Here is a 27,499-nt window from a genome sequence, read left to right on the forward strand (position 1 = left end):
AACAGCTTGCTAGCTTTATTAGCTAGCTAACTAGCAATCATTAGTATTGTTAGCTATGTAGACAACACTTTTAACAAGCTTGCTGGAGGAAGACATCCTGAAATTTAAAAAAAATAAATAAATAAAAATAAGCCTGAAGGCTTCTAATCTGTTAGGGTTTGGAATTTACTTTGTTTTGAACCCTTTACAAGATTTAAATTTTTGTGTTTTAACGACAAAATTGGCAACTCTGCCAATTTATTTCGGCCAAGTGCTTCAGTTTATGCATCATCACTCTGTGCGTGCTACACTCATATCCAAATATTTTTTTAAAATTTTGCAGTTAATTGACAATGTTCTTAAGGGGGGTATCTTCCCCTATCTTCTCCTACTATTATCTGTGAAATATTTAGACAATATTTGGGACAAAAAATATCCGGCTGTTCTTTTTTATTAGCTAAAGCAGCTCTAAACTGCCATAAACAGGTGGAATACGCCACCTTTTACTACACAATGGAGAGTTTTCAGTACACCAGAAGACATTCAAAACGAAACAAAAGCTGTATGCTTTCACTTTATGTCCTCACTTCTGCCATGACTGCAGTATTTCTGAATAGAAGTCTGTATCACAGTTAATGAGTCACACTGCTACTTCATGAGACTGACAGCAGGCAGAGTCCATTTATCTATGCAGAGAGAGAGAGAGAGAGAGAGAAAGACAGACAGAGAGAGAGAGAGAGAGAGAGAGACAGTGCGAGAGAGAGAGAGACCAACAGAGAGAGAGACAGAGAGAGAGAGAGAGAGAGAGAGTCTGAGCCGCTAACTGATCTTTTGCCCACAGGTGTACTGGATCCCGAGACAGTCTTTCTGCTGATCAGTCACAGAAGTAACCGATGTTTTCATAATCCAGACAGGGTTAAAAAGCTTTTATAAATCACAAAGTTCCAATCCTTGATTGGCTGAGCCATGGACCGGGTCAGCATTAACAGTACTTGCCGAATGAGCGACACCACTAGTTGTTGACCACCTGGCTTTAGCCCTGTCCAGAGCAGGGAGGCTAACCAGTGAAGGCCGGAGGGTGGGCAGTGGGCACCATGTTTCTATGTGTTAATTTGATGCACCATATATCAGTCAGAAAAGGCAACAGAGGATAAATTTTACTGCCTCATAGGGCGCCCAGTAGCTAACGTGGTCGAGAAGGTGCCTCAGGTACAAAGGCTATGTCCTTACTGCAGCGGCCAAAGGTTCGATTCCAACCTCAGCCCTTTAATGCATGTCATCCCCTTTCTCCTCCTTTTACTCTTAAACCATCTTGTCAAATAAAATCCCACCCCCAAAAAAACAAAAACAAGAACAACTTAGCACTTAGTTTTTCCATGTCTGAACAGAGATGCTTCCAACGCGTCTACTGGTAGCACAGAAGATCTCTACAATCAGCACGGTGTCAAGGTGGACACCTAAGATTAGAGTCACCAGTTCATAAATGTCTCCCCTTCTGTTCCTGAGATATGATGTTGACTGATGAAAAAGTGTTTTTGCAAAAGATTATGATGCCACAGTCAAGTTCACCTTTCTCCTATTAGACCTGTGTGTGAAATTTCCCATAATTAAATATGACTTCTTGCATTATGGCCAAAAGCATGATTTGTGAGTTCACAAATATTGCTTTTTGAGTGACCTTCAGCTTTGACCTTCAACTACCAAAATCAGCTCATTCTTGACTCCAAGTGAACATTTGTGCCAAACTCAATTTTTTTCAGATGTAACATTCACAATAATGAGTCAATTGCAAGGTCACACTGACCTTGACCTTTGACCACCAGAATTATAAAATCAGTTTATTGTTGAGGCCAAGTGGACCTTTGTGCCAAATTTGAAGAAATTCCTTCGAGGTGTTCTTGAGATATCGCGTTCACAAGATTGGGATGGACTGATGGAGGAACAGACAGATGAACGGGTGGACAGCCGGAAAGCTGGACGGAGTTTCGGCCACAAGCTATCGCTAGTGTAGAGGCATAATAAAACAAAACACAAAACAATAAAATCTCACCACCTCTAAATAGACAGCTCTAAAGCTCACAGAGTCAGTGGAGCACTCGACTAAAACAAAAGCTCCTCTTGTATTTCACTCTGCATTTTCTCTTAAAAATCAACTGATAAGTTAGCAGTTAATGGGTGTCACGCTATCAAAAGCAAAACTGACATTCCAAGTAGTAACCTTTTTATCTGTCATCCTGACCACGCCTCTCAGCTGTTCTAACTCATACACAGCCTCTCATGGCTTCTTGCCTCATTTTATACTGCAGAAATAGGAGATTGAGTCGTTGAGGATTCTGGAGATACCTTCAGTACAGTACAAGTGTTTATGTTTATTCAAACATTGCACATTAATCATGCATGAAGAGCACAAAGTGGGCTCCGGTCAGAAATGACAAACTGACTGCACTGTAGAAAGCACTCCAACAGATATATGTGACATGATTATCATTAATAGACGACCAATAAACCACTGCGTTTTATGTCTTTGGAGCTGCTGGGAGGCTTTTAAAGTGGCACATCTATGCAAGATGTGTTTTGATGTTTGTTAACGGGAACTTAATGCGGATCAAAAAAAGCAGACCCCAGGAAGTGAGATCCACAGAGTGGTGCGTATGACAGGACTTTCTGTACTGAATACTGAATTTATCAAGACAACTGGTGAACATGAAGGAAAGTGTTGAGTGTGCATTGACAGCAAGCAGCATCAAAACCAAATAAAAGTGGAAGTAGATCGGGAAGACATGAGAGAAATGAGGAGGGTGTTTCTGAAGAGCCACGTTACAAATACAGACCTGCTTTTCTCTGGAGAAAAGTTCTGTCTCTGTTTCACAATCTACGCTGTCCTTTGTCATTTCATTGTCCACTGTCGTGTTGGTAATACTGATGTATGTCATTCATGTGTCCTGTACAATGTTACCACACATCTGCACAATAATTCCCTACCACACACACACACACACACACACACACACACACACACACACACACACACACACAAACACATTCAAACCCACAATTATCACAGCACATTCCAGATAACACATCACTGACAGCAGCAGGTGCAGGGGAGGCCATTTAACTTTCACAGATACAACTTACACGTTGCAACCAGCTGAACTACATCCCTCATTTGAATTCTGGGCATTTCCAAGACTCAGAATTTATTTGGCAGCCAAAACAGATTCCGTTGTCCTGAAAATAGTCAGAATAGAAATGCAGCTCAAACATTTCTTGTGGATTGTCTCTCAGAAAGCAACATTTAAGTATGATTTGTAGATTTTTGATCTTTTGTCCCAACTTTCCTGCGTCCATAAGCGATGTGGACGGGGCTGCAGCAAAACATATTTTAGCCATTGTTAGTGCTGAAAATATTCTAAAAATAGCGTACCACAAGGTATCTGCCAGGGGCGTCACAGTAGGGAGAAAAGTGGGAGTGATTACCCAAGGCACCAAAGAAAGGGGACCCTTGAAAAGCAGTAAGTGCCATAACTCAATTAAAGAAAGAAAGAAAGAAAGACAAAGGGAAAGAAAGAAAGACAGAAAGAGCGAAAGAAAGAAAAACAACCTTGTAAAAAAAAAAACAAAAAAAACAAAAGGTGCATGGGAGAGAGATGGCTCAGCAGAGGAAGCGTCCCACAGAGGCTGCTATGCATTGGACCCAGAAATTGGTGCTACGCCCCTGGTATCTGTCAAACATATTCAAACTCCTCTGTGTAGTTAAAGAGCTCCCCATCACCTGGCTCACCGCAGCACTTCACAGACCAGCACAGCACAACAACACGCCATCGACATGAAAAAGAGAGGAAAGGCAAAGATCACTGGTAGAGAGGCAGGAAGGGAAGCACTACTAAATTAAAAATGAGGTCTACAAACAGGAAAGGATGTCGTTCTTCATGAGGTCATGTCATTACCTAGCATTCAGAGAGTAAGGCTGCTACTGGCTCTGCACTTACTTCTCTCATCAACTCAAAAGGAGGAAAGAGGAGGAAGAGGAGAAGGAAGAGGGAGGCTCTCCAAACCAAGAGGAAGTAAAGGAGGTAGAGGTGGGTTGGTGGGTGGCAGAAGGGGGTGTGGGGAGGTTGGGTGGATAAGAAGCGTGGGGGTGAGTTGGGTGAGTGGAGGAAAGTCAGGAGGGGAGGAGTGGTGGAGGAGAGGGAGGAGGTGGCAGTGGGGTTCTTGAGAGGTCAAAGTAGTAGACTGGTGGTGGGGAGCAATGTTCCCTGTAAGGCTGTGGACACACTGCAACATGTCACTGACTCTAAGCACATAGTGAACTGTTCATCTGTTAACATTAGACCTATGGAGTGTGGCCTTAAACTGCATTTCAATCAGGTTTGAAAGTGGAGAGCCTGAACAGGCTTAATGTCTGTTTTTTACACTGTTTTTTGATGTCATTTGGAAATGTTTATTTTAAAGAGGGGTTGGACCCTGTGACCAAATACACTGTTGACATCAACCTGCTGAAACTGTTAAGTGCAATTTTTCAATGTGTTCTGACCTTTGATAAACCAAAGGATCAGTAGGTAAATGGAAAAAATAATCATTGGATTCATCAATAATGAAAATAATTGCCATTTGGTAATTATTATAATATACTATATGCACATAAATGGAGATGCACATATGATCAATTACATTAAATGCATTTAACAAAACATTATGGAGATCCAAGGATCCACTGGTGTTTTTTATTGTATCAGAATAGCTTAAAGTTGTCTGTAAGTTTTTTGTTTGTTTACTTTTTACAATATGTTATTGTCTTATTGTGGTATACGTTTAGATGTTTGTGTTATCATTTAAAATGTATCTGTGTTGCTTCTGTTTTGCTATGTGAAGCACTTTGGACTACATGTTGTATGAAAGACGTGTAAATAAAGTTGAGTTGATGAACCTGGTTAAAAGTGAATGATAACTAAAGCTCATATATAGTGTGTCCCCAGCCTTAGCCAGTGATGTCCAGTCATTGTATTCAGCCATGTCAATCTGCAGTTGTCATTCCAGCCAAACACTGAAGCATCGCAGGGACTATACGATAGAAGAGACCTTCACTCTGACTGAGAGCTGCCCACCAAACTTGGATGCACTTCCACTCATCCCTTCCCTAGAGCTGCATTTACTAAAATTGCTGATGTGGAAAAGCATAAATGCATGCAGCGAACAGCTTTGAATGTCGCCCTCAACTTGGAAAAATGGGTTTTGATAGGCATCTAAGAGGAGGTGCACTTTGGGAGAGTCTAACACACTCAGAGGATCACCAGCACAGACTGATCCCTTTCTCGTGTTTAAATGTCCCACACTCCGCCATGAAATCCATCTTACAGAAATACACATACATTACATAAAATATCTAACTACTGATTTAACTTTCATGATTTCTTCTTTCCTCCATTTTACAGCTATTACTCTCAGCTCACTATAAGGTAGTATTTAAACCTTTGAACTCCCATGAAATTGGTTATATTTCTGACAAAAATATGGGAAAAATGCAATCAGAAACCTGGCATTAAAAGGTCCTGAAAAGTACAAAAAGAACTCATTTCTTTTTACAGTCGTCACTGCCTTTTTTTTAATAATGTATTCAAGCCAATTTGCTTTGGCCTCATAGGGTTAACATTATACTTATTCTGCTGCCTTTTCCCAAAGCATCTAGTATTTATTTTAGGCTTCATTACATACTAAATGTTAGACAAGTGCCCTCTGAGTTTAAATCTAAACAGAACTTAATGAGTGTTATCTCTAAATAAGGAGGGATTGAGTTTTCCCAAAGTATCCCAATACCACAAGTATTAAAGTACTCTCTATGCCCTGCTGCCTAAAAAAATCAAACAGGCCTTTTTAACTTTGTCACAGCAGGTTGAACACAGCTTTGGCCATTGAGGCTGTGTTTCAAAACCAATTAGTGGGTAGAGTCATAATACACATTTTATCGTAGTCTTTACCAATATCAAACACGTCATCAATCCAAGTCGTTAAATATCAATTGTAAACACAGGTACTGCGGCAATCATTCTCACTGTATATTACAGGTCATTCTGGGAACCTTTTCCTGAAACAATTTTGGAAATGAGACAACCTCAAACTTCTACTGGTCATTCCTGTGACTGAAATATCGTGCCAGAACAGCAGCTGTGCATGTCCTAAAACTTCTGTCTGAATTTTCCAAAACTTTGGCCACCTGTCCATTCCACTAATGGATTCCACTGATTGGTTTGCCCTTCTGGAACTGGTGCTGCTCTCCTGCAAAGTCGTAGAGTGTCGTAGTGTTTGGTAGGGCTGAAAACCTGATGTCTCACAGGACTGGACAGCACTGATGTAAAGGAAACATTGGTGAGGAAAGTAAGTTGTGGAGAAAAGGGAGGCAACAGAGGGGAGAAGAGTGAATCGACTGGTTTTGGATGGGAGTTGGGAAGGAATTAGTTACCTGTAAGAAATGGCAAGAGCGCTCCTGCTGCTGACTGCCCTTAGATTTGACTAGAGCTCTATCTAGGTTTAGGTTACCGGATCCTGCGCTGGCTCGTAGCTGGTTGTGGCTGCTGTTGTTGGTGTAGACCTCTCGGGCCCTGCTCACCGTTAGGCTTGATGACCATGCCCCTTTCTTCACAATGGGCCCGTCCACAAGACCCATTGGCATCAAGGGGCCACTTCCTCCAACGATACCGCCACTGGTGTTATTGCTGCTACCACTAACTGGCACACATGCCGACGACGCTGCGTACTTCACATCGTTGTTGCTCCGGGAGGCTTTGAGTGCAGAATGGTGGTGTGTGTGGCCATGGTGTGCGTGGGTGTGCGTGTGCTCGTTAAGTGTGCCGTAAGGGTCCATCATGAAGTAATGCTGGGACTGCGAGGAGGAGAGACTAGGGAGGGGAGTCTGGGGGAACTTGTCGTGGTTGTTGCCGGGGTACCGGCCCATTGTCATGGCGATGGGCGAGGGGGAAATGGAGGGTGAGGGTGAGGGCGGAGGTTGGTGGTGGTGAGGGTGGTAGAGACACAGCTCCCGTTCCAGGTTGTCATCTGAACTCCAATATCCGGAGCCTGGAGCAGATGCTGAGCCGTGGAGCTGGTGGTGGTGGTGGTGGTGGCTTCGATGCTTGGGCTCTGCTGATCGACAGCGCTCACGGCTCTTGCTGCGCTTCCGGTGACGCACTCCCACTGGTGGAGTTTCACCCTCTGGGCTGGCCCTTGAACCACCACCACCACCTCCTCCACCACCACCACCACCATTAACGCTCCCATTATTGGCCCCCTTGGAGGACTGTGTGTGGTGTGGCCCCTCCAATGAATGTGACTTGGTGAAGAGTTTCTGGACTGAATGGACAAGGTGGCGAATTCTCCCTGGGCTGTCATTGTTGTTGTTGTTGGCCCCCATCCCCCCACTGTGGGCCAGCACTCCGCGTTTGTACTGCAGTGTATGGTAGCCGTCTCTGGAAAATGACGGCTGACGCTCAAACGGGTCCGCAAAGTTTGCTGGTACCCGGGTGGGCGTTTTACCTCCATAGCCTCCTCCACCTCCTCCTCCTCCTCCCCCTCCTCCTCCTACATATGGTACCATGGCCATACACTCATCCTTTACCTCAGGATGGTGAGATGAGGAGGTGGAGTGGCACCTCCTTGGGAAGGTTCCGTATGGTACGATGCTGTTGCTGTCAGAGGGGTACGGGGAGCGCTGAGCATTGTAGTAGGACAGCTCAGCTGGATGCGGCATGGGGATGGGCACAGGCATGTCATTCTGACTGATCAGATATGGCTTGCGGTCAACATGGTGACCCAGTAGATCATATGATGGTTCATAGGAGACCACGTGATGGTGACTCCGACTACTGGACAGGCCTTTCATGACAGGGGGAAGGATGGGTGGATGGATAGAGGAATGGTATGGATGAGAGATGCCAGGCAGGCCTGTGACCAGAGAAGGGCTGCAGAAGACTGTCCCTGAGAGGAGAGCTGCAGACTCTGAAAGACAGGAGAGAGGAGCAGTAAGACAAAGAGTTAATGTAAGGCAACAAGTTCAACAAAAAAAAAAAAAAAACACAACTCATACCATGTGTTTGCGTGTTTGTGTGTATGACACGGTGACAGGCAGGACGACAGGAGACCCTGCTCTCAGTGTGAGTTCAGTGGGAGTAGGTTTCCAGCCTGGTTATATTGAAAGAATAAATTGATACCTGAATGTTTGATCACTGCCAACTCCAAACAAGCCAAAGAATATGTAAATACACAGAGTTTGCAACAAAGCCGTTGCTTAGGGACTGTTCTGTGATGTTTCCTGACATTTTGGGGGATGTTCCACGCTATTGTTCCACTATACCTCAAATGCATTTTTAACATTATTTATAAGAGGGGAAAAATGCAAATATGAAAACAATTTTGCTCTTGACAATGACTTTCGTTGACAAAAATGCAATTTTCTCCGCTTTTTGTCTAAAATGTTGTTTTTTTTAAATGAAAATTCACAAATACGCACAAATCCCGATGATGATAAAGAAGGAATGGAAGAAGCTGAGATAAAAGGGGTTCTCTTGTGTATGAAAACATACGATTTGTTCTCCATTTTGATATATTCACTGTTTATATATTCAAAACATGAAAAAGATATTCTAGGGGTCTCAAAAGATTAGTAAATACTACCAAAAAATGATAGCTCTGGAGATGGAGGGCTAAATGTATCAAGACAGAGCCCTCTGGGTTTAATTAATTCACATTAGTGTTGCCATCCTTCAGATTTCTATTTTTTCTTTTTTTTTTTTTGATCTCATAGAGATTCAAACATCACACTAACAATGTGCAGAGTATCTAAACCTTAGAATCCTGACAAACCTAGCAGATGATCATCAGCCGGTCAATTTTGGGCAGTCGGTGAGTGTCTGTCACTCAGAAACAGTTTGTACTCGACCCTTCGCAAAGCCCCGTCCCTTTGTGATGGTCCCTCAGGCTGTTAGAACCAGCCTGACGCCCACACCGGCCCAGCATTTATGGTATATTTCAGATTCAAGCACCATTAAAATTTAATTTCAGGTAGCGGGCATTAGAGCTTTGATTCTCTGCTCATGCGGGAATTGGCCTAGGCTGTAATTTCTTACTATTCCCTTGCGCTTGAATCAGGTTGGGTTCTTGCTAAATTAAAGTTTATTTTGTTTTTTTATGACAAAACATCAACCCCAAATTGAAGCAATTTTTTTTTTTTTTCAGAATGAATGAATATTACATACAGTGGTAGGTAATGTATTCTATGTCGCTGCTTTTTCTGTTATATGTCCACCTGCTGGTGGGCCATCATGATAAGTAATTCCACTACAGAAGAGACTTAATGATCACTAAAAACAGGTTTGAAAATAGTAGATATAACAATATCAGTTATCTGCCAAATGAATTGTTATATGTCAGCATATCGAATAACATTAATAAATCAAATATCGTGTATCCCTGTTTGTCAGGGTTTGAGGGAAAAAATGTGTATTTCTTTTCAATCTCTCCCAGCAAAGGCAGTGACACACCAAGCCGACGGCTTAGGTTGGGCCAACGATGAGTTTAATAGACAGATGAGCTGCTGCATCTATGACTGCATTGAAAAGCGTACCTTCAGGATTCCGAAATACCCTGGTAAATCGTAATACCACCATACTGCCCAAGCTCACTGCCCACAATGTTTTCATACAAAGGTTGAAAAATGTCAAAGTATCCCTTTAAGTCCCACACACATAGGCTCTGAGAGGCTCAGCTGGTAACCAAAGACAAAGCCGTTGGTTGGGGCAACACCAAACCTCTACATCTTTGGAGCAAACTGGTTGGTGGTTGATTCAAGAACTGGAAACAATAATTCTACACATAAACAGAGGCAGCAGAGGGATTGTAAGTAATAAAAAAGGATGTCCTTTTCTGGTCTAAAGGCTGTCTTTTTTTATTTCGACTCAATGTACAAGGCAAAGCCATCCAGGCGGCTTGCACTTAATAGTGCAGGTAACAGTACCGTTAGAAGTGCCCTCTCTCCCACCTTATATAACAGTGAGTTTATATCTCGGGCGTCTATGGGAAAAGGCTCCAGGGCTCAGACTGCTCGCAAGGCACTTTTATTACAGATGAACAGCCATGCAGGGCCGCAGTGTTGATGTGAATGCTACATGCATGGCTGTGTGTGTTTTTGCACTCTTGTGTTTGTGGAGGAGTTGCGAGATAGGTGTGTGTGTGTGTGTGTGTGTATGTGTGTTTCCTCTGTCCTACTTGGCCCATGACACAAGTGCTTAACACAACCTGACAGTCCCAATGGTAGAATGGCCACTAACAAGCTACAGTAACTCCCAGTGAGCTGGGTTAAGCCACACACTCGCACACACTCACACATACTCACACACACTGAGATCAGTAGATTCCCCATCAACACCCCCTTTGGAATTCCATCCCAATAAATCTCACAGATATTATACAAACCATCCATACAAATCATTATGACTGCTAATGGTGTGCAGCAAAATTAATAAGCGATAAAGCCCTGTCAATTTCTTTGACACATATGGTATGATATAAAATCATCACTGTTTGTTAAAGCAGTACAATACAGTTAAAGGTCAGTGTTACTGTAGTTTAAGCCATGAAAGTAGAGCATTATCTTGACCGGGAAATGAAACTCACTAAAATCTGTGCTTACTGCTCAGCAAACCCACATTGATGATAAATAATTCAGCACACAAAATCACATAAAACCACAAGGTCATTTTTAAACTTTGCATTTTGTCTGTATTAACCCCTACATATACGGCTGGATTAATCTGATTTAAAAAAAATAAAAATAGAAATAATAATAAAATAACCATTTGTTTCCCCCATGACTTTGTTCAATAACAGATTATGATTGACAGCAATGCAAAAAGTGCAGTGCATAAAATCCCTGAGCTGTCAAAATAATATTAAATCATAAATAATAAATTACTACAAAATCAAATATGAAACAATTCAAAAACTAAATGTTGACAGTTTTTACAACATACTGTTATGTTTCCTTACTTTTTTGTTGAGGCTTTTGCTTTTGTTTTAGATGCTGCGTCATAACTGTCGTGCTCACGTGCCATGTCGTGTCACTTTTGCATATTTTGCAGCTAACACACTTCTTTGTTTTGCATAACGTGAAGTGCTCCCAAACTCTGCCTCCGCCATGCCTCTTCAAAACAACGGCCTCTCCCGTCTGCATGTGACATAAACAGTCCCGCAACACAGTGAGTGATGTAATAATCACTTGACACAACAAACCGATCATTTTATTCGTTGCCAACACATTTAATAATCAATTAAAATAGATTTTATTGATTCGTTGTTGCAGTAATATAATAATAATAAATAATAATAATAATTCAGTTTTGCAGTATTTCAAAATATTGACATTACTGACTAGCAATGAGTTAAACTACTTTGGTATGTTTTATATAACCATCTATAAATCTTTAAGGATGCTGTTGCACCCAGCATGTTAGGTTCAGTCAAAAGGAACTGGTTAGTGAGGTTGCTTTGGGCTGCTGTGGAGGCAGAGTGTTTGAAAAGGTCTGAGTCTGCGTCTCAGCCGCCTCTGATACAGTTCATGTATCAGAGGCGGCTGAGTGTGAAAGCAAACTCACTGACTGCAGGATTCTTTTGATAGAAAACGTGAAATTTCAGCATGATTTCTATTAAATCTATCTGTTGGTCATGAACCATTGAGGAAAGGATCTTATAATAGACCTGTATGAGCAAGGCATGTATTTATGTAAATCATAACCATGGTAACAGTTCTGTGCATCAGCAAGTGAGCGCAGGGCTTTTCCCTGATGAAGCAGAAAGTCACAAGCAGTTAAAACTGCAGTCTGTTGTGCTTGTATCCTCTGTGTACTTGACAGTTCATCAAGTTCATTAAAAAGTGTGTGACACACAGATCCCACAGTAACACACACACCAATAATTGCTAAAAAGACATGAACTGGACGGCTAAGATGCAACAGTGTATCATTATTCCTCTGAGCTACAGGTGTGAAAGCAGCCGAATTCATTATTTTCACAATCTAGCTGGGAATTTTAAAATCACCCTAACAGTTAATATCTCAATTTACTTACAATATTTTTGGTCATGTGTGGGCAGTTTACCAATTAATGTATGAAAGTACACTGCTGATGACACAAAACAAAAAGACTCACGTTAGGGCTTAAAAAGAACCAAATATGGATGCACGAAAGCATTTATAGTATAATTTATCATATCTTTTACCATATCTATAACATTACCCACAGGACCACTACTAACTACTACATGTTCTTTTTTTAAACAGTTAATGAGTTGTGTAAATGAGTTTCTCCTGAGTCTAGTTTCTCCTCCTTAAATAAACGTTTCCTTAGATGTTTGAAAACACCCCCAAATTAAACATGTATGTTCATGATGGGAGGAAGTCCTGAATTACTCTGTCTCACTGGGAGGACATTGTACTCACAACACTTAGTCTAAAAATAAAACGTAACTGAATCGAGGGAGGAAGTGATTCACTTCAAATGATGTGTTAGTGAAGTCAGACATTACTGTACAAGGACCCAAATAACAGGGGCTTAAATAAGCAGCTTTTTCTCCAACCAGCAGCAATATGCATCTGATTACATCAAATATGAGCTTATGTAAGAACCTGAGCAAACACAAAGTCTGAGTAGCTAGTGGACAGTCAAACTGAATGCAAGCATCCCTACTACTTAAGAGGGACTGATAGAAAAGGCCACCTTTGGGTAGATGTTGCCCCTGACTTTGATGGCAGCAGCCACAAGTGAGCAAATCAGCGCTTTATCCCCCTTTTCTGCAGGAGACTGTTAAGTGTTACAGCTTTCCTCAAAGTAGTGAATATGATATATCAATGTAAACATCAATCAATCAATAAATAAATACATTCCATTTTATGAAACAATAAATAAATAAAAAAATAAATGAATAAATACATGAAACAATAAATAAATGAATAAATAAATAAATACATACATAAAAACTGTAATACAATCAAAAGGGAAAGATATAAAGGTGTCCACAAAAAACCACAGCACCTTACATAAAGCTGTGAGCTGGCCTTTATATTACTGACACCTGCAATGCCTCAACACCCACACATTCATTATTTTCCTTCAACATTCCATCGAGTTGCATAAACATGCATGAATATATATTTGATATGTCATAGTACTCAAAAGTAAGTAAATGTGTTTTAGTCATATTTTTACTATACTTGTTTCCATTCTATATTTATGCTCTTGAGTTTTGCAGTACTTTGCTTTATTTCTACTCCTATTAATATCTTCAATGTATTCTAAGTTTTATGGATGTACCAAAAACCCAAAGCAAATTTGTGTAAGTGAAAAACTCTCTGACAATAAATGCTTTCTGATTCTGATGATTTTAGTCTTGACAGTTAGAAAGAAGTGAATATTGAACAGTTGATTAAATACAGAGCAAAACAAACTGAACAACAGGACGACTATGATAAAATTCGTGCTGCCTGACAACCCTCCTTCATCTGGTAAGAACATGAATTCCATTAAGATCTATTTGAAATAGTTTGCCCTGCTGAGTTTTGATGCAGAGTGTAAGGATTCTTGAATTATGGCCAAAAACGTGTTTTGTGAGGTAACATTAACTATAAGTTTAATCCAAATATTAATCAGTTTATTCTTAAGACCAAGTGGACATTTGTGCCAAATTTGAAAAAAATTCCCTCTGAGTGTCACAAGATAGACACAAGGTCAGTCACCAAATACCATCGAACTAAAATCTGTTCAGTCTTGACTCCAAGAGGGCATTTGCGCCATATTTGACATTTGTGCCATAATAGGTTTTGAATAAAACATTAATATAGCAACAACTATTTTCTATATAAAGGCAAGTACATGATTGCTCACTAACTTACAACCAATAGTTTATATCATGTTACTCCCCATAAAGCCACAAACTTGTTTTTTGCCTTTTTATCTTGAGTAAGTCCTTTTTGGTAGCAACTCCATGCATCACTTAAGTTGCACTTACATTTCCAGCACAGAATATCTCTACAATCAGCACAGTTTCAAGATTAGTGTCACCAATTCAGTATCTTCAATGATAACTGAAATTTGATGATTGCACTTTTCGCATTTTAACTGGAGATTGTGCTCGCTCTTTGTATTGTGTGATAGTTGTATTTGTTTGATAGTTGTATTTGCTTGTCTGTATTGATTGTTGTAACCTTGTTTTAAGCTGCCCTCTTGGCCAGGTCACTCTAGGAAAAGAGATTTTAAATCTCAGTGAGTCTTTTACCTGGTTAAATAAAGGATATATATAATTCGTCATCTGACCAAATGTCTCTTCTGTTCCTCAGATATAACATTAAATAATGGCCAGAATATTTTTTTTGCAGAATATTACAATTTCATAGTTGACCTTTGACCTTTTGGATATAAAATGTCATCACTTCATCATTCTATCCTGTTGGACATTTGTGCGAAATTTTGTCATAATCACATATGAATTCCTGCATTATAGCCAAAAACGATGTGAAGTCACAATGACCTCAACCTTTAACCTTCGAACACAAATTTCTAATCAGTTCTCGAGTCTAAGTGAATGTTTGTGCCAAATTTGAAAAAATTCCACCAAGGTGTTCTTAAAATTCAAGCTTACAGTATCAGACACATGCAAGGTCACACTGACCTTGACCTTTGACTAGATGTAGCGATTAACTCAACTCGTGATTTGATACAAGTCACAGTACTGGGTTCATGACACAATTTTCTCAAGATTTTTTTAAAACAAAAAATTAGATTACAGAAAAATTATGACTGAAAAATATTCTGTTAATTATTTCAAAATTATACAAAATACTGCATTTTCTATTCTTATTATTTCTGAGGTAGGGTATAAATAAAAAAAAAAAAAAAACACAAACTATGCAATGAATGCATTTCTGGACATTCACAATGTCCCTTGCTGTTAAAAAACTCTTTCACTGGGACAGAGGTGGCTGCTGTGAGAAAGGTTTGCTTTTGCTAGAGGGCAAAGCAGAGTAAGTTGGCCATTTTCCACTTGTAGGTGATAAGTTGGGCTCTCTCTTTGGCTCTCGTATTCGTTTGGGTGAGCGGGGTTGCAGCTTGTCAGTGTGGTTTGGCCATGTAGTCGTCGGTAGGAAGTATCGTGTGTAGGTGGGGCTGACTAGAGCTTTTTAGTATGATGCCGGCTCACACGCTGCATCATCTTAGTTGTACTATTTGTGTAGTTCATCACCTTCTTGCAATTGTTTTTGTCTTTTCTGTTAACTTCTTGCCTTTATTACTTTCTGACTTAAGGAAGTTCAAATGCCGCCACACTGAGGGTGCATCTTCTCTTTCAATATGTCACGGAGCCTTTGCTTCGACTTATTTATGTGGCAAGTTGTCTCTAGTCTCGAACATGATGTAGGACATTGAACACGTAAGACACTGAACATAGAACACAAACATAGAACATTGTGGCACGTCGAGCAAGCCAAGTCAAAAGTAGATTACGCCCTCTGCTGCTCGCTTTTTAACTGCCTCACAATGCATCGTTACCTCCCTACCTTTGACCACTACAATGTAATGAGTTGATTTTTGAGTCAAAGTGAACATATGTGCCAAATTTTAAAAAAATCCCACAGGGTGTTCTTGAGAAATCACATTCACAAGAATGACACAAACAAGGTCACAGTGACATTAACACTTTGACCTATGAACACCAAAATCCAAGTGTATTTTCAACTCCGAGCAGACATTTGTGCCAAACTTAAAGAAATTCCCTCGAGGCATTCTTGATATATACTGTCAATAGAATGGGACGTACAGGCTGAAGGAAAACGAAATGCCTGCTGGCTTCAGCTATCACCAGCAAAGAGTCCTAACAGCACTACACACTTGATGATGTTTATCAACCAACTGTCAACACCAACTGTCCAAGACTGGAATTGACTTGGTCCAACCAAATCAGAACTGTAAGGTCCAACAAGCAGAATGTTTTTTTTGTTCTTTTAGTTATGAACAGAACTGACGTAGTTCATGTGGATTGAGGGATCATCTGACATAAGAGCCACTGATAGAGGACAACAAAAGCCATTTTCAAATCAGAACCAGACCGTCAACTGGTGTCATCAAAACCTGATTGTTATGTTGTTTAATTACTGAATGTAGGCTAAGATTTACTTATCACTTCCAGATCTCAAAGAAGAGCAAGAACACGCCATCCTGTGAACTGGATTTTAGCTATTTAAACAACTGATGCTTGAATGTAAATTTCTAGAAGGAGAGGCGAGAGGAGAGAAGTTGTATGAGTAGAGGGGAAGAGAAACAAAGCTAAAGCAGTGGACAGAAACAAAAGTCTACGAGATTATACAGGAGGGCTAAAACACAGATGAAAGATTGACAGCTAAACCCCACCCGAACCCATCTTTTCCCACCACCTCCTGCTGCATTTTTCAAAGAGCTGTATGTGCCAGGCAGGCTGGGTTGATGCTGTGTGTGTAGGCGGAAGGAGAAATGAAAATAGGGCTGAGATCAAGTTATTTTGGGCTAAATGGAAGCTGGCGAACAAAAAGCCTTTGAGTCACCCTCTGAGGGTGGATACCAGCACCGAAGGCAGACAGAATACTCATTTAATATAGCCAGATGGGCATTTACTTCCATACCAGGACACACACAATCACATACGCAAAGGATATACCTAAACGTCACATTCAGCAAAGTGCTAATTCTGTTTTACAAGGACATTGATTCTGTATATATTGACTGTTCTTTGTACATTTCCTTACACCCCCCTCAATATTTTTCTACATCAAAAAAACAATCAAATGACTTTAAGAAACAAACATGGACTTTCAACCAGGAGGCCGCTGTTTGTGTCCCGTATGAAAACCAAAGTTATCGTAGTTCTGCAACTGTCTTGCACAGCTACACAAGTACGTACGCCACTGATAGATACCATGACAACACATACAAAGCTCTAGCAAAACTTCAGTCAGGACAATTCTTCTTTTGCATGCAATTCACTTGTTGCACTTATGTTCTCTCCTAATTTCTTGGTGTCAGTCAGTGCGTTTCCATGTACAGTTTAGTCAAGCAAGGGTTATAGCTCAAGTAGGATGTTTAATTGGACTGCTGTCCTGTCCCAGTATACAAGCACCAGGGGAGAATCCATTTATTGACAGAACTATGTCCGACTCCTCCATGGTAGGTGGCAATATGTCCCCTTTCAGTTAGTTGCTACTGGACCTTTTCCAGTTGACCTATTACATCATGTACTGAACAAGTTCTTCCCAACTTCCTTCTACAAATTTAGGCTGTTTGACTTCCTGGTCAAAGTCCAGCATGGGGACTATGCGCATGCACAGCACGCCTATGCCAGTTCACCCTTCAGCCGCTCTCCTGAGTTATTTAACTCCAAATAAAGGGCAATTTTCTGCCATGATTGACAGCTTCATAGACCAATTAATGCACTAATGTTAAATGGCACTGCTAGCGATTAGTGATGACATCACCAGTGTAAGATGGCCGTACCCCGAATATTTAAGCTTTACTTAAGCGTAGCAGGGTTAAGTGGGGCTGCATCATCCATCTTCACACACAGTCTGTGTTTATAATGAGATCCCTTTATATTCTCAGGTGATGGTTAATTAAACATGCATCTGTACCTCATACAAATATATTGGATATTTGTTTTGCTGAATTTGGCAAATCAGACATTCCAGACTGGTTGTATAAAAAGTTCGTCAATTGATCAGCAGAAGTCAAATCTGGGGACATATACAAATATCACAATATAAAATGACACAATGAGGGTTTTATCCATATCAGCCACTCTCATAGTGCCAACCGGTGCCAGTGCATTCACTGAGTGCTCATGCATTTAACAGTAAATTAGCGCTCATTAGAAAGTCTACTATTGATGGTGTGTAAAAGTGCTGGTGAGAAGCTGTGAAATCTGAGAAAGAAGAGCTGGCTGCTGAATGGCGTTGAGCTCTGCTGTGAGAAAAATGAAACCCACAAGACAAGAAAAAAACTGGCAGTGAACTCAATTCAACATCTGAATTCAACAACAGCAGCAGCAGCGGTAGACTGTTCAATACATCTTTAGAACAATAATAGGAGTTTGAATGACCTTAAATCACCTCTACTTTTTTCCAAATGGAAAAAAAAACTAACAAGAAGCTACAAATATAAACATTAGCACTGCCACACACAGAGCCCAGGTAAGAACACATCTCTGTGTGATTCAGGCTTTCATAATTGAACAAGACGTGGCCTAATGGCAGGTATAATGGTCTGTAGTCATCGACTACACTTAGAGGACTGCTATTGTCAACCAGTCACTGCTCAGACATCACTGTGCACGCTGAGGAAAATCAATACAGAACGGGACAACTGGCAAAACCATTGAAAAGAGCAGAGGGGAACCCTAACGTAATATATTGATTCTCTCTCCCTCTCTGTCTGATCTTTCTCTTGGGGTTTAATACTCTTTTTCCTGGATGCCTTTTGTCTTTTGTTATCTCAGTGCCTTAGTGCTTCTCAATAACCAGAAAACCTTGCATGACATCAACAGCAAAGACGGCAAAGCTAATGGAAAGATAAACTAATCAGACAGCGATTTAGTTAGTTTAGATAGTTTCGCGACGGTAAGAAAAAAGAAGAGCCACATGTCTTTACAGGTATGACCAGTGGAGTAAGGTAGTTACAATGGACCCCAGTGCACACTATTATGAAGGGCCCTTGTACACACTAGTTACTAGTTATGCCCCAAAACTAGCTATCAAATAATCATATTGTGTTACTGGATGACACCAACATAAGTATCACCTGCTTATGCACGCAGGTAAGTAGCACTTACGCGCCAAAGATCAAATGAGAGAGTGCACACTGCCTGCCTGAGCAGCGCTTGTCAGGCGCGTCTGAGCTGCGTGTTAGCTGCAGCACAGCTAGAGAAACGGTGGCTTGCAGATTTTTTACGCATGAGGCGGACGTTTGTCAGCGGGAATAGACAGCGAATATGGTGTTTTGATGATTATATTGACTCTATACCACTTTATACTTCAGTTTAAAAGTCTCTCTCCTTCACAGAGATGAAGAAATACAAAGACATCTGTTTTACTCCAACTTCCTCGCTTCCCTTTCAAAACAAGAGCCCTCGGACAGCGTCTCTGTGGACAGAATCCCATCAGTTGCTGAAACAATGCATTTTACTATGAAACATTTACAGGACCATGTTGTTGGCTGTGCAGGAGCTTGCACGACTTCATAAATGAGTGGAATTTATACAGAAATACAGCACTTACAGCAGCAGCGACACTGTATGTGTGAAGACCGCATGCATGAAACACGCTGCAGCTCGGCAAGGCTGACATCTCGCGCTCCTGACTGTGTGAAACAGGCCTTACATCCTCCTTGCAACACATCGACGCAGGTTATGTAAATCGACGTATTTACATAATCAATTACATCGATGCTTCGCCCCAGCCCTATTCTTTTATGAACACAGGCATATTTCTAAGGTGAATCTGAATTACTCCCGAGGGTCCATTTTCTGCCGAACTCTCTCTATGGGTCCCCTCAACCCAGGGGCCCCAGTGCAACCGCCCTGCCCACACTGTCTGTATTGACGCCCCTGGTCTTGACAGAATCTTTAATTAAAACCACTGGTACCATGCCAGGTGGAGCCATCCTAATGTGGGTTTGTTACAAATATTCTGCCTTCAGTTTTTCTTGTAGTGTTTAACCAAATGTGACAGACAACTGACAAAAAAATTTCTTCTTCTAACTGATAACTTATTGATAATCACCCATGAATAAAAAATAAAATGAACTTACTTACTAGTAGCTACAAACAGAAAACAAAGATTCACTTGGATAAAGTCATAAGGTGCAAAAACAATATTGATGACAGTGAAATATCACAGGAATATTTCAAAGTGTCAGAGTGATGTTAGAAATAACATACAAAAATGTAAAGTGTGTTCAACTCTAAAGTCAAGGAATTATTCGTATATTATAGGACCACTGTATGATGTAGCCGAAGACGTTTCCAGTCGCCGAAGCTGTGGGTCTCTCATCAGGATGAGGACATCAACTAAGCAGTCTGTAAACTCTCCTCCTTCCAACTTCTGCTAGCTAGCTGCTAGAAAACCTACAACTACCAGAATGCATCAGATCAGTAAAACTCTTGCTGGTGGGTGACCTACTGCAACCTCATTGGTTTGACACAATGGTGGTCGGCTAAATCTCGTATTCCGATTAAACAATAAGCTAAAACATGCTGAAAAGATCCGAAGTGAGAAATATGCAAGTAACAAAATATATATATATACACACACACATATATAGAGAGATGTAGAGAGAGAGAGAGAGAGAGAGAGAGAGAGAGAGACAGAGAGAGGGAGAGAGAGAGAGAGAGATCTCAGCGCTGCTTATTTTTACTGTTTGATCTCCATTTTTTCAGACTCTGTTTTCACTGCGTTCCCTTCCCGTTCACAAACTCAAAGCATAATACAGCAAAATAGGGTATTAAAAAAGTTTTTGAAAGATTTTTGGCAAGAAATGGACAGTGTAGTAACATAATATTATATGAATATTATATATTCAATCAGCAGTGCCTTGTTATACCGTTGGATTGGATTTCAGTCTCAGTCAGAGTTTGAGAGAGAGAGAGAGAGAGGGGGAGGGTGTACATGATGGCAGCATGGTTGGCTGGTGCTGAAAGGGTGCTGAAATGAATCATTTTTAAGATGCATGGCAATGTGGTTATTGTTCTGTATCAATGCATTGACACCACATAATCATGTAACACTGCTTGTTGATTTTCCAGCCGTAGCAGGACAACGAAGTTCTACAGTTCAGAGAACTTATGTCGGCAGCATCCAGCGACGTTTGGTGGCTACATCCCATTGAACTGTGGGAGAACAGAGCTAGCTGACAGCTTGTATGTATTGATGAAAAAGAAGCCATATGCATTAATATAGAAAATTAGGGATGCAATGAATCGTGATGCATCATGGAATTGAATCAAACCATGAGAGCAGTGAAGATGCGCAGCCCTAGCAGGCAATAGGAAAATGGTGAACTACAGCCTGTACGTCAAGCAACAGGCCTAAGAGCCAGCAAAACTCACTGCCAAATGACATCATCTGGAGGAATATGTAGGCACTGGTTTGATGGAAAGAAGTCTACCACAGATCATCTACACATACTACCCACATTGTTTTGATACGAAGCTAAATTATAAATTGTTGATGTATCTAAAATATTTCATGCAGTCCTGCTGACCCCCCCCCCCCCCCCCCACAGTGTTCATGAGAGAGATAGCATATTAATAATCAAAAATCAGTAACAACGGCATGTTATGGGTAAACGCTAATTTTTGCAACTATGTCCATGGAAATGGAATCGGCCAAACACCAAAATAAAACTATAAGGTACAGATAACTGAGCCAGTGTTTCTCCTTAGATGACCTCAGGTCACACTGTTAGTGCGGAGGCTGTAAGATCTCAGTGGTGAACTAAAATGTTACAAATAACCTTTTGTTAGAGTGTGATGAGGAGCAGGGTATCAGTAGCTCTGATGGCTTGTATAGGGACAACCCACACAGTCAGTATTTCTGGCTCCACCGATTCAGTATCATTACCACAAACTGCTGCTGCTCTTTCTGCCATACAGGACCACTGATACTAGAAACTACTTTTTTAACAAAATTTCCCGTCATATTATTATAAACATGAAAAACAACAAAACCTCAGGGCCATCATTTCGTTCACATAGGACTACATTGTCTTGATGATGGAGACATATCTTGCATCCTGGTGTTTGGTGGTTGGACAGACCAACAGACAAGTTTACACCAGTACACCACAAATGATCCTAGAATCTCTAAAATATGGAGCACCACCAACCAATCATTCTAGTCTACCTATTATCTTATGGTGAACACAAAATCATCAAAATAAATAAAAGATAATAAATGCTGTCTGATTACACTGTTTGAGTTTAAATCGACCTCGTCATCTTCACAGTGTCCGCTACAGCTGCAACATAAATCCAACATGGCCGCATGTGACCACCTGCTGGGACGGAAAAACATTACAACACTTCACATATGCAGTCTAATGTGTGTGTGTTTTCTCTGAGATTCTCTCTGCCTTTCACTTGTCTCTTCTTCTGTCTCTCCTCATCTTACAACATTACCAAAAGGAGAAAGGATGTGTAACCATGGTAACCACAGCAGTATGTGAAACAGAGATGAGTGTACAGAAATTTAAAATGGAAAACACTCATTATACCTCCTACATTCCACATCATTTAGTGCTCTTTCCAGTTAGACCCACATAGGCACACACACACACACACACACACACACACACACACACACACAGAATGTATTGTTCTTTGGATGCTAAAAATATGTATTCAGTCAGTACCATAGAAACCACTGTCTATAAACAGCCGAGGCAGGAGGGTTTTCCTGATGCAGCCTGGATGTGTTTGAATGAATATGAGACATGATACTGATGCATATTTTGAGCTGGAACACAGTGAAGCTTATCAGTTCCTGACTTCCTGAGCAAGAGAGTGAGTGAGTGAGTGAGTAGGTGATGAAGTTACACCACTGGCCGTTGCTCTTTCAAAATGAATAGGTGCAAACAGTCCTCAAATAGCAGGTAGATGCCAAGAAATGTTATCAGTAGGAAGTGGAAATGAGACACTGATGATTTCTCACATCACAACCTGTGCTTTAGCTCGTATGAACAGCGTGGTTGCATTTTGTTCCCAAAACTGTGGTGATTTAAGTGAGACTCTATTACTCAACATGTCATAGATTTACTCTGAAATGTTCCAAGGGGACTGTTGGTTTGTCAGAACACATCAAAAGTTAACTCACATTGCGGAGAAAATAACACGGCTGTTTTGTTCATTCATTCTCTGAGGAACAGGGAGTTAGCAGGAGTCACGGCTCTGAATAAATGACCAGTTCAAGTCAATATTAGTCAATTTTACTCCTATAATGTCAAATCACAACAAAAGTCATCTCATGACATTTTGTTTTTTTATAAATAGAGGCCATACTGTAGTTTTAATATTACACACACTCGTATGGCTCTGCGCACAAAATGCTCTTTTCAAAATCAAGCTTTAAAAATAATATACATCAATATTATTTTCTACTTTCGTTTAGTTATTTTTTAACCTACATCAGTCCCAATCATAAATATCAAATATTACTTAATTTTCAGACCTTTAACCCCTTAAATGCCAGGTTTTTGTCATGATGCCACTGTTTTAAGTTGCAAAAAACATTTTGTTTTCCTCAACACTCAACATGCTAATTTCTTTTTATTATGTCATCTTCTTACACTACTTCTTGTATTATTTTTTTACTGTCTTTTATTGCTTTCATTCTTTAATTTTCTTAAATTGACTAATTCAGTCCTTTAACTGCCGTTTGAGATCTACCAGCCCTATCACTTTATCTCTGTTTAGAGTTCCTGCCTTTGCTTTGTCTGTCAAAGCACTTTGTAAACAACTGTTTTTAAAGGTGCTATATGAATAAAGTTGTTGTTGTTGTTGTTGTTGTTGTTGTTGTTGTTGTTGTTGTTGTTATTATTACCACAGCCTGGGATATGTCAATGATTAGCAACAACTGTAACGGGTGTGGTGAGGACCCAGATGCAGTACAACTGTAACCAGGATTAGTTGGTAATAACTTTTATTCAGAACAACACAATTCAGACACGAAGCAGGATGAGGTAAGTCAGCATACAGTTCGTTCTTCGGGTCGGAACCCACAACACAGTCTCTGGAGGGAGATCGAAGCAACGAGCCGAAGCTGACGTCACTCGGCGTGGATGTGGAGGAAACCCCGTAGCCCAACAGCTCGACAGCACGTGTGGAGTTACCGTCGAGGAGAAGGCGGAAGCGTGGTCGGGGACAGGCGGAGGTTCCGAAGCCGAGTAAGCAGTCCGATGATGCAGCGGTACCGATGGGGATGGACCAGGAGGATCGTCGGGGCCAGGCGGAGAGGTCTTTACCAGCGAAGCAGATCAGAGACGCCAAAACAGAGCTCGTGGCCGAGCTGTTGGCAGGTAGGTTTACCGGGGATCAGGCGAAGAGAGCAGGTCGGGGACAGGCAGGGTCGGCTTTCGGAGATCTGGCAGGAGAATGCTGGAGAGTCTTGCATAATGCGTAGAAACAATCTGGCAATGAGAGTGTGTGTGTGGCAGGCTTATATACTGGGTTGATTACTGATGAGATGCAGCTGGAGGTGAGTGAGAGAGCAGGCAGAGTGGGGGCGTGGCCAGCAGGTAGAGTGAGCAGAGGAAGAGTGAATTGGCTGTGGGATCAAAAATGTCAGTTTGAATGGGTTTCAATGGAGCATTTTTTTGCTCCATTGTGTTAGCAACTAGTTAACAGTCTGAATGTAACAATTTAGTTTCCACAGTGTATTTTAGACTTATTGTAGGAGCTGAGCTGGAAATTCAAGATTAAACAAAAATACACAATTTGGTAGGTACCCTTGGTTGTAAAACTGTATGCCATATGCATGAACTGATGTTTAAAAACACATTTAAAATTTTCTGTTTTGGTCTGAACACAATTCCGTGAAACTTATGATAGGCTTCACTTTCAAAAGTGAAAAATGTTTTTTTGGAAATACACAAGCTGTCTAACACAACCCATGTGGTTCTTACCTTCACAGACTCCATGAAATGATGCCTTCCTCCTAAATATTTTGATCAATGTTTTTTACCATTTCCTAGCAACAAGGGGTGGCTCAACTTACCAGCCATTCTCCCTCACATGAATGTATCACAGGTCATCTTGGGTTCAGAGGCCAAAGCGGTACAGGGGAGCTGTCTAATGTAGGCTGAAATGGGGGAAATTATTTTTTACAGATAATCATTTATTCTGATGAAATTTAAATTTGCAACCCACTTGGATCTCATGCTTCCAAGAATAAGTTACTAATGTTTTATTATACATTGGGAAACCAAAATATAGATCAAAACTAGCTGCAATCCATCTACTTGCTATTGCAAAGAGGAGCCAGCTGTCTGAATGTTTGCAAGTCTTTAATAAGGCACAATCAAATGTATGAATGTTGTCAAAATGTAAGTCATTCTGAACACCCAATTTCTTTTAATGAGTGTGCATTAGGACCAACATCAGAAATACGCAACATGTCATATTTAAAAGAAAAAATGAGGGCTTTCCTTGGAAATGATGACATTCGTAAACAATGCAGTGACTGTTAAATGGATTTATCTAAATGGTAATAAATATATACAGGAATAAAAAATTACTTGTGCCTGCTGTTAATTCCAATGATTTACCTGAATTTGGACTTGTGAGCAATATCTATGTAATTAACTCATCATTATATTGTTTTGAGATCCAGCAGCATAATACTGTTTGTTACGATAGAAATGACATGGCATATACAATTTAGATTCCAAACATGGCACAAGCAACTGAACTAAACATAACGGCTGATGTTCCTACGAAATATCTGGGAGATGTGCTTGGGCTACACAAAGCCTCATCTGATGAACTGAAAAGGCAGACTGTTTAAATGTGTTGGCCTCTCATAGACAAACTGACTGTTGTTTTTATTTTTTTTGTTGGTTCAAAATTGTTTCTTTTTTTCATGTATCAAAATAACTTTAATCTGAATGATAAAACAGCAGATCAGCAATCAATTAAAAATAGCAGTCTTTACGCAGATGCTTGCAGGATCTTACTAATAAGCCACATTCATTGCTACATTGTTATTCAGAATGCAGTTGAGTCAAGGGTCATTTCTTTTGGTCATTTTGTTTTGTTTGTGAGCCATGCAGTTTTTGTCCAGCATGGTTATTTGTATTATGTTGTATATATGTTGTATAGACCAGCCTGCTTAAAAATTTAATATGTTAAATATGAAGCAGCAGGTTCTGCCAGGTTCAGATGGTCTGAGAACACATAACAAATGAAATTAAACAACCTTTAATTGTTCTTGTTTCTTGGCATTTCTTATATTGAGAAGTTGTACAAGTGGTCTTGCTCTTAAAATAAGGCAAAAATCTTGTTGCTCCAGGTTTCACTGGGTTTTATTGTAAAACATTTTTATACCCTTTACTGGTTCATTCTAGCTCAAAATTAGCTGGAATATCTTACAAGAAAAAGTTAGCCATACTTTCTTTAAATGAGATAATTTTCTATCTAATGCAAAACAGCATGCTTGACCAGATTCATTTTCTTTTTGGACAAAAAATAAGACTTATTTTCTTGATACAAGGCTTTTTTTTAAAGTCATTTGAAATTCCTTTTTTGCAGTGTGGGTATTAAAAAAACATCAAAAAAACAGTGCACTGGCAAAACATAAAAATGACACTAGCATTGTTATAAAAGCTGCTGATAATGGTGCCAGGTGCATTTGTTCCATTTGTTTTCAAAGGAGTGCAGCATTCTGTTTACCATAAAGCCTAATAATAAAAAAAGATCAAACACCTGTAGAAGAAAGCAAAGAAAACAACTCTGGGAAAACAAAAACAGGTGACTTAAAACATGAAGCTCAACCTGACTGTGCTTGTTTTTTTTTAGCTAAAGTCATATCAAATTTACATATTTAATCAGATTACCCCCTTTGCACTTATGTTCACAAAAAAAACATGGGTCTTTCTTTCTTTTTGTTGATCTTTTTTCAACTTTTGTCATGCAGGCAGAAGATGTTGAAATTTACCCTACCCTAGAAGAAAATATGGAACCAATATCTGTTCACGCAAATTGATAAACTACGCTGATCAAACTATAAAGCCTGAATGTGCATGTAAGCACTGACACCAAAAATAACATGAATTTTTGTTTCCAATTTTGCTGAAGCATTGACCACAGAGGCAACATTTTATCTGCTATGTACCCAATATTGGTGAAAAGATCACCTGGGACTTTGAATGCTGTGTTTTTCACAGATTTAAGTGTCTCTGAAAAAAAGTGCACTGAGAATAATCGGGACAGGTGTGTATATATTCATTCATTTTATTCACAATTGTGTTAAACACTTTTAGTGGTAAGTTTAAAATCACTTCTCCTCACTTTCAAATCTTTTTTGGACATGCTATATTATTTCAAGCTATGTTTACCTCATTTGTTTTGTTTGCACAGAGCACATCTCTGAAATATATGCAGATATATATTACACCAAAGTAGTGTTAGCTTGCCTTGATGTAGATGATCCTAAAAGTCAGTTCTGGAATTCTCATCTTACCCCAAGGACTCCTACCAAGCTTTCTGCAAATTCCGTGCCCATTATAAATTTTTTTTTCTAATATTCATCCATTTCTCTGTTGGATTTTAACCATCTTCCATTTTCGGTCAGGGAGGCAGACACCGTTTCAACTTTTAAGGGTAGACTTAAGACCTTCCTCTTTGATAAAGCTTATAATCAGGGCTGGCTCAGGTTGCCTGGTCCAGCCCATAGTTAGGCTGACATAGGTT

General features: G+C 40.1%; 1 protein-coding gene across 1 annotated transcript in view; it reads right to left on the reverse strand.

Moving 5' to 3' along the window:
- Window positions 1-27,499, reverse strand: part of LOC121951344 (disks large-associated protein 1-like) — a 152,256-nt gene that overhangs the window by 79,018 nt on the left and 45,739 nt on the right. Inside the window, exon 2 of the mRNA XM_042497625.1 lies at window positions 6,440-7,971. Within this exon, the coding sequence (XP_042353559.1) occupies window positions 6,440-7,855 (1,416 nt within the window). The 5' untranslated portion in view covers window positions 7,856-7,971. The remainder of the gene's footprint in view (window positions 1-6,439; window positions 7,972-27,499) is intronic.

The sequence above is a fragment of the Plectropomus leopardus genome, chromosome 12, assembly GCF_008729295.1.
Source record: "Plectropomus leopardus isolate mb chromosome 12, YSFRI_Pleo_2.0, whole genome shotgun sequence".
Lineage (NCBI taxonomy): Eukaryota > Metazoa > Chordata > Actinopteri > Perciformes > Serranidae > Plectropomus > Plectropomus leopardus.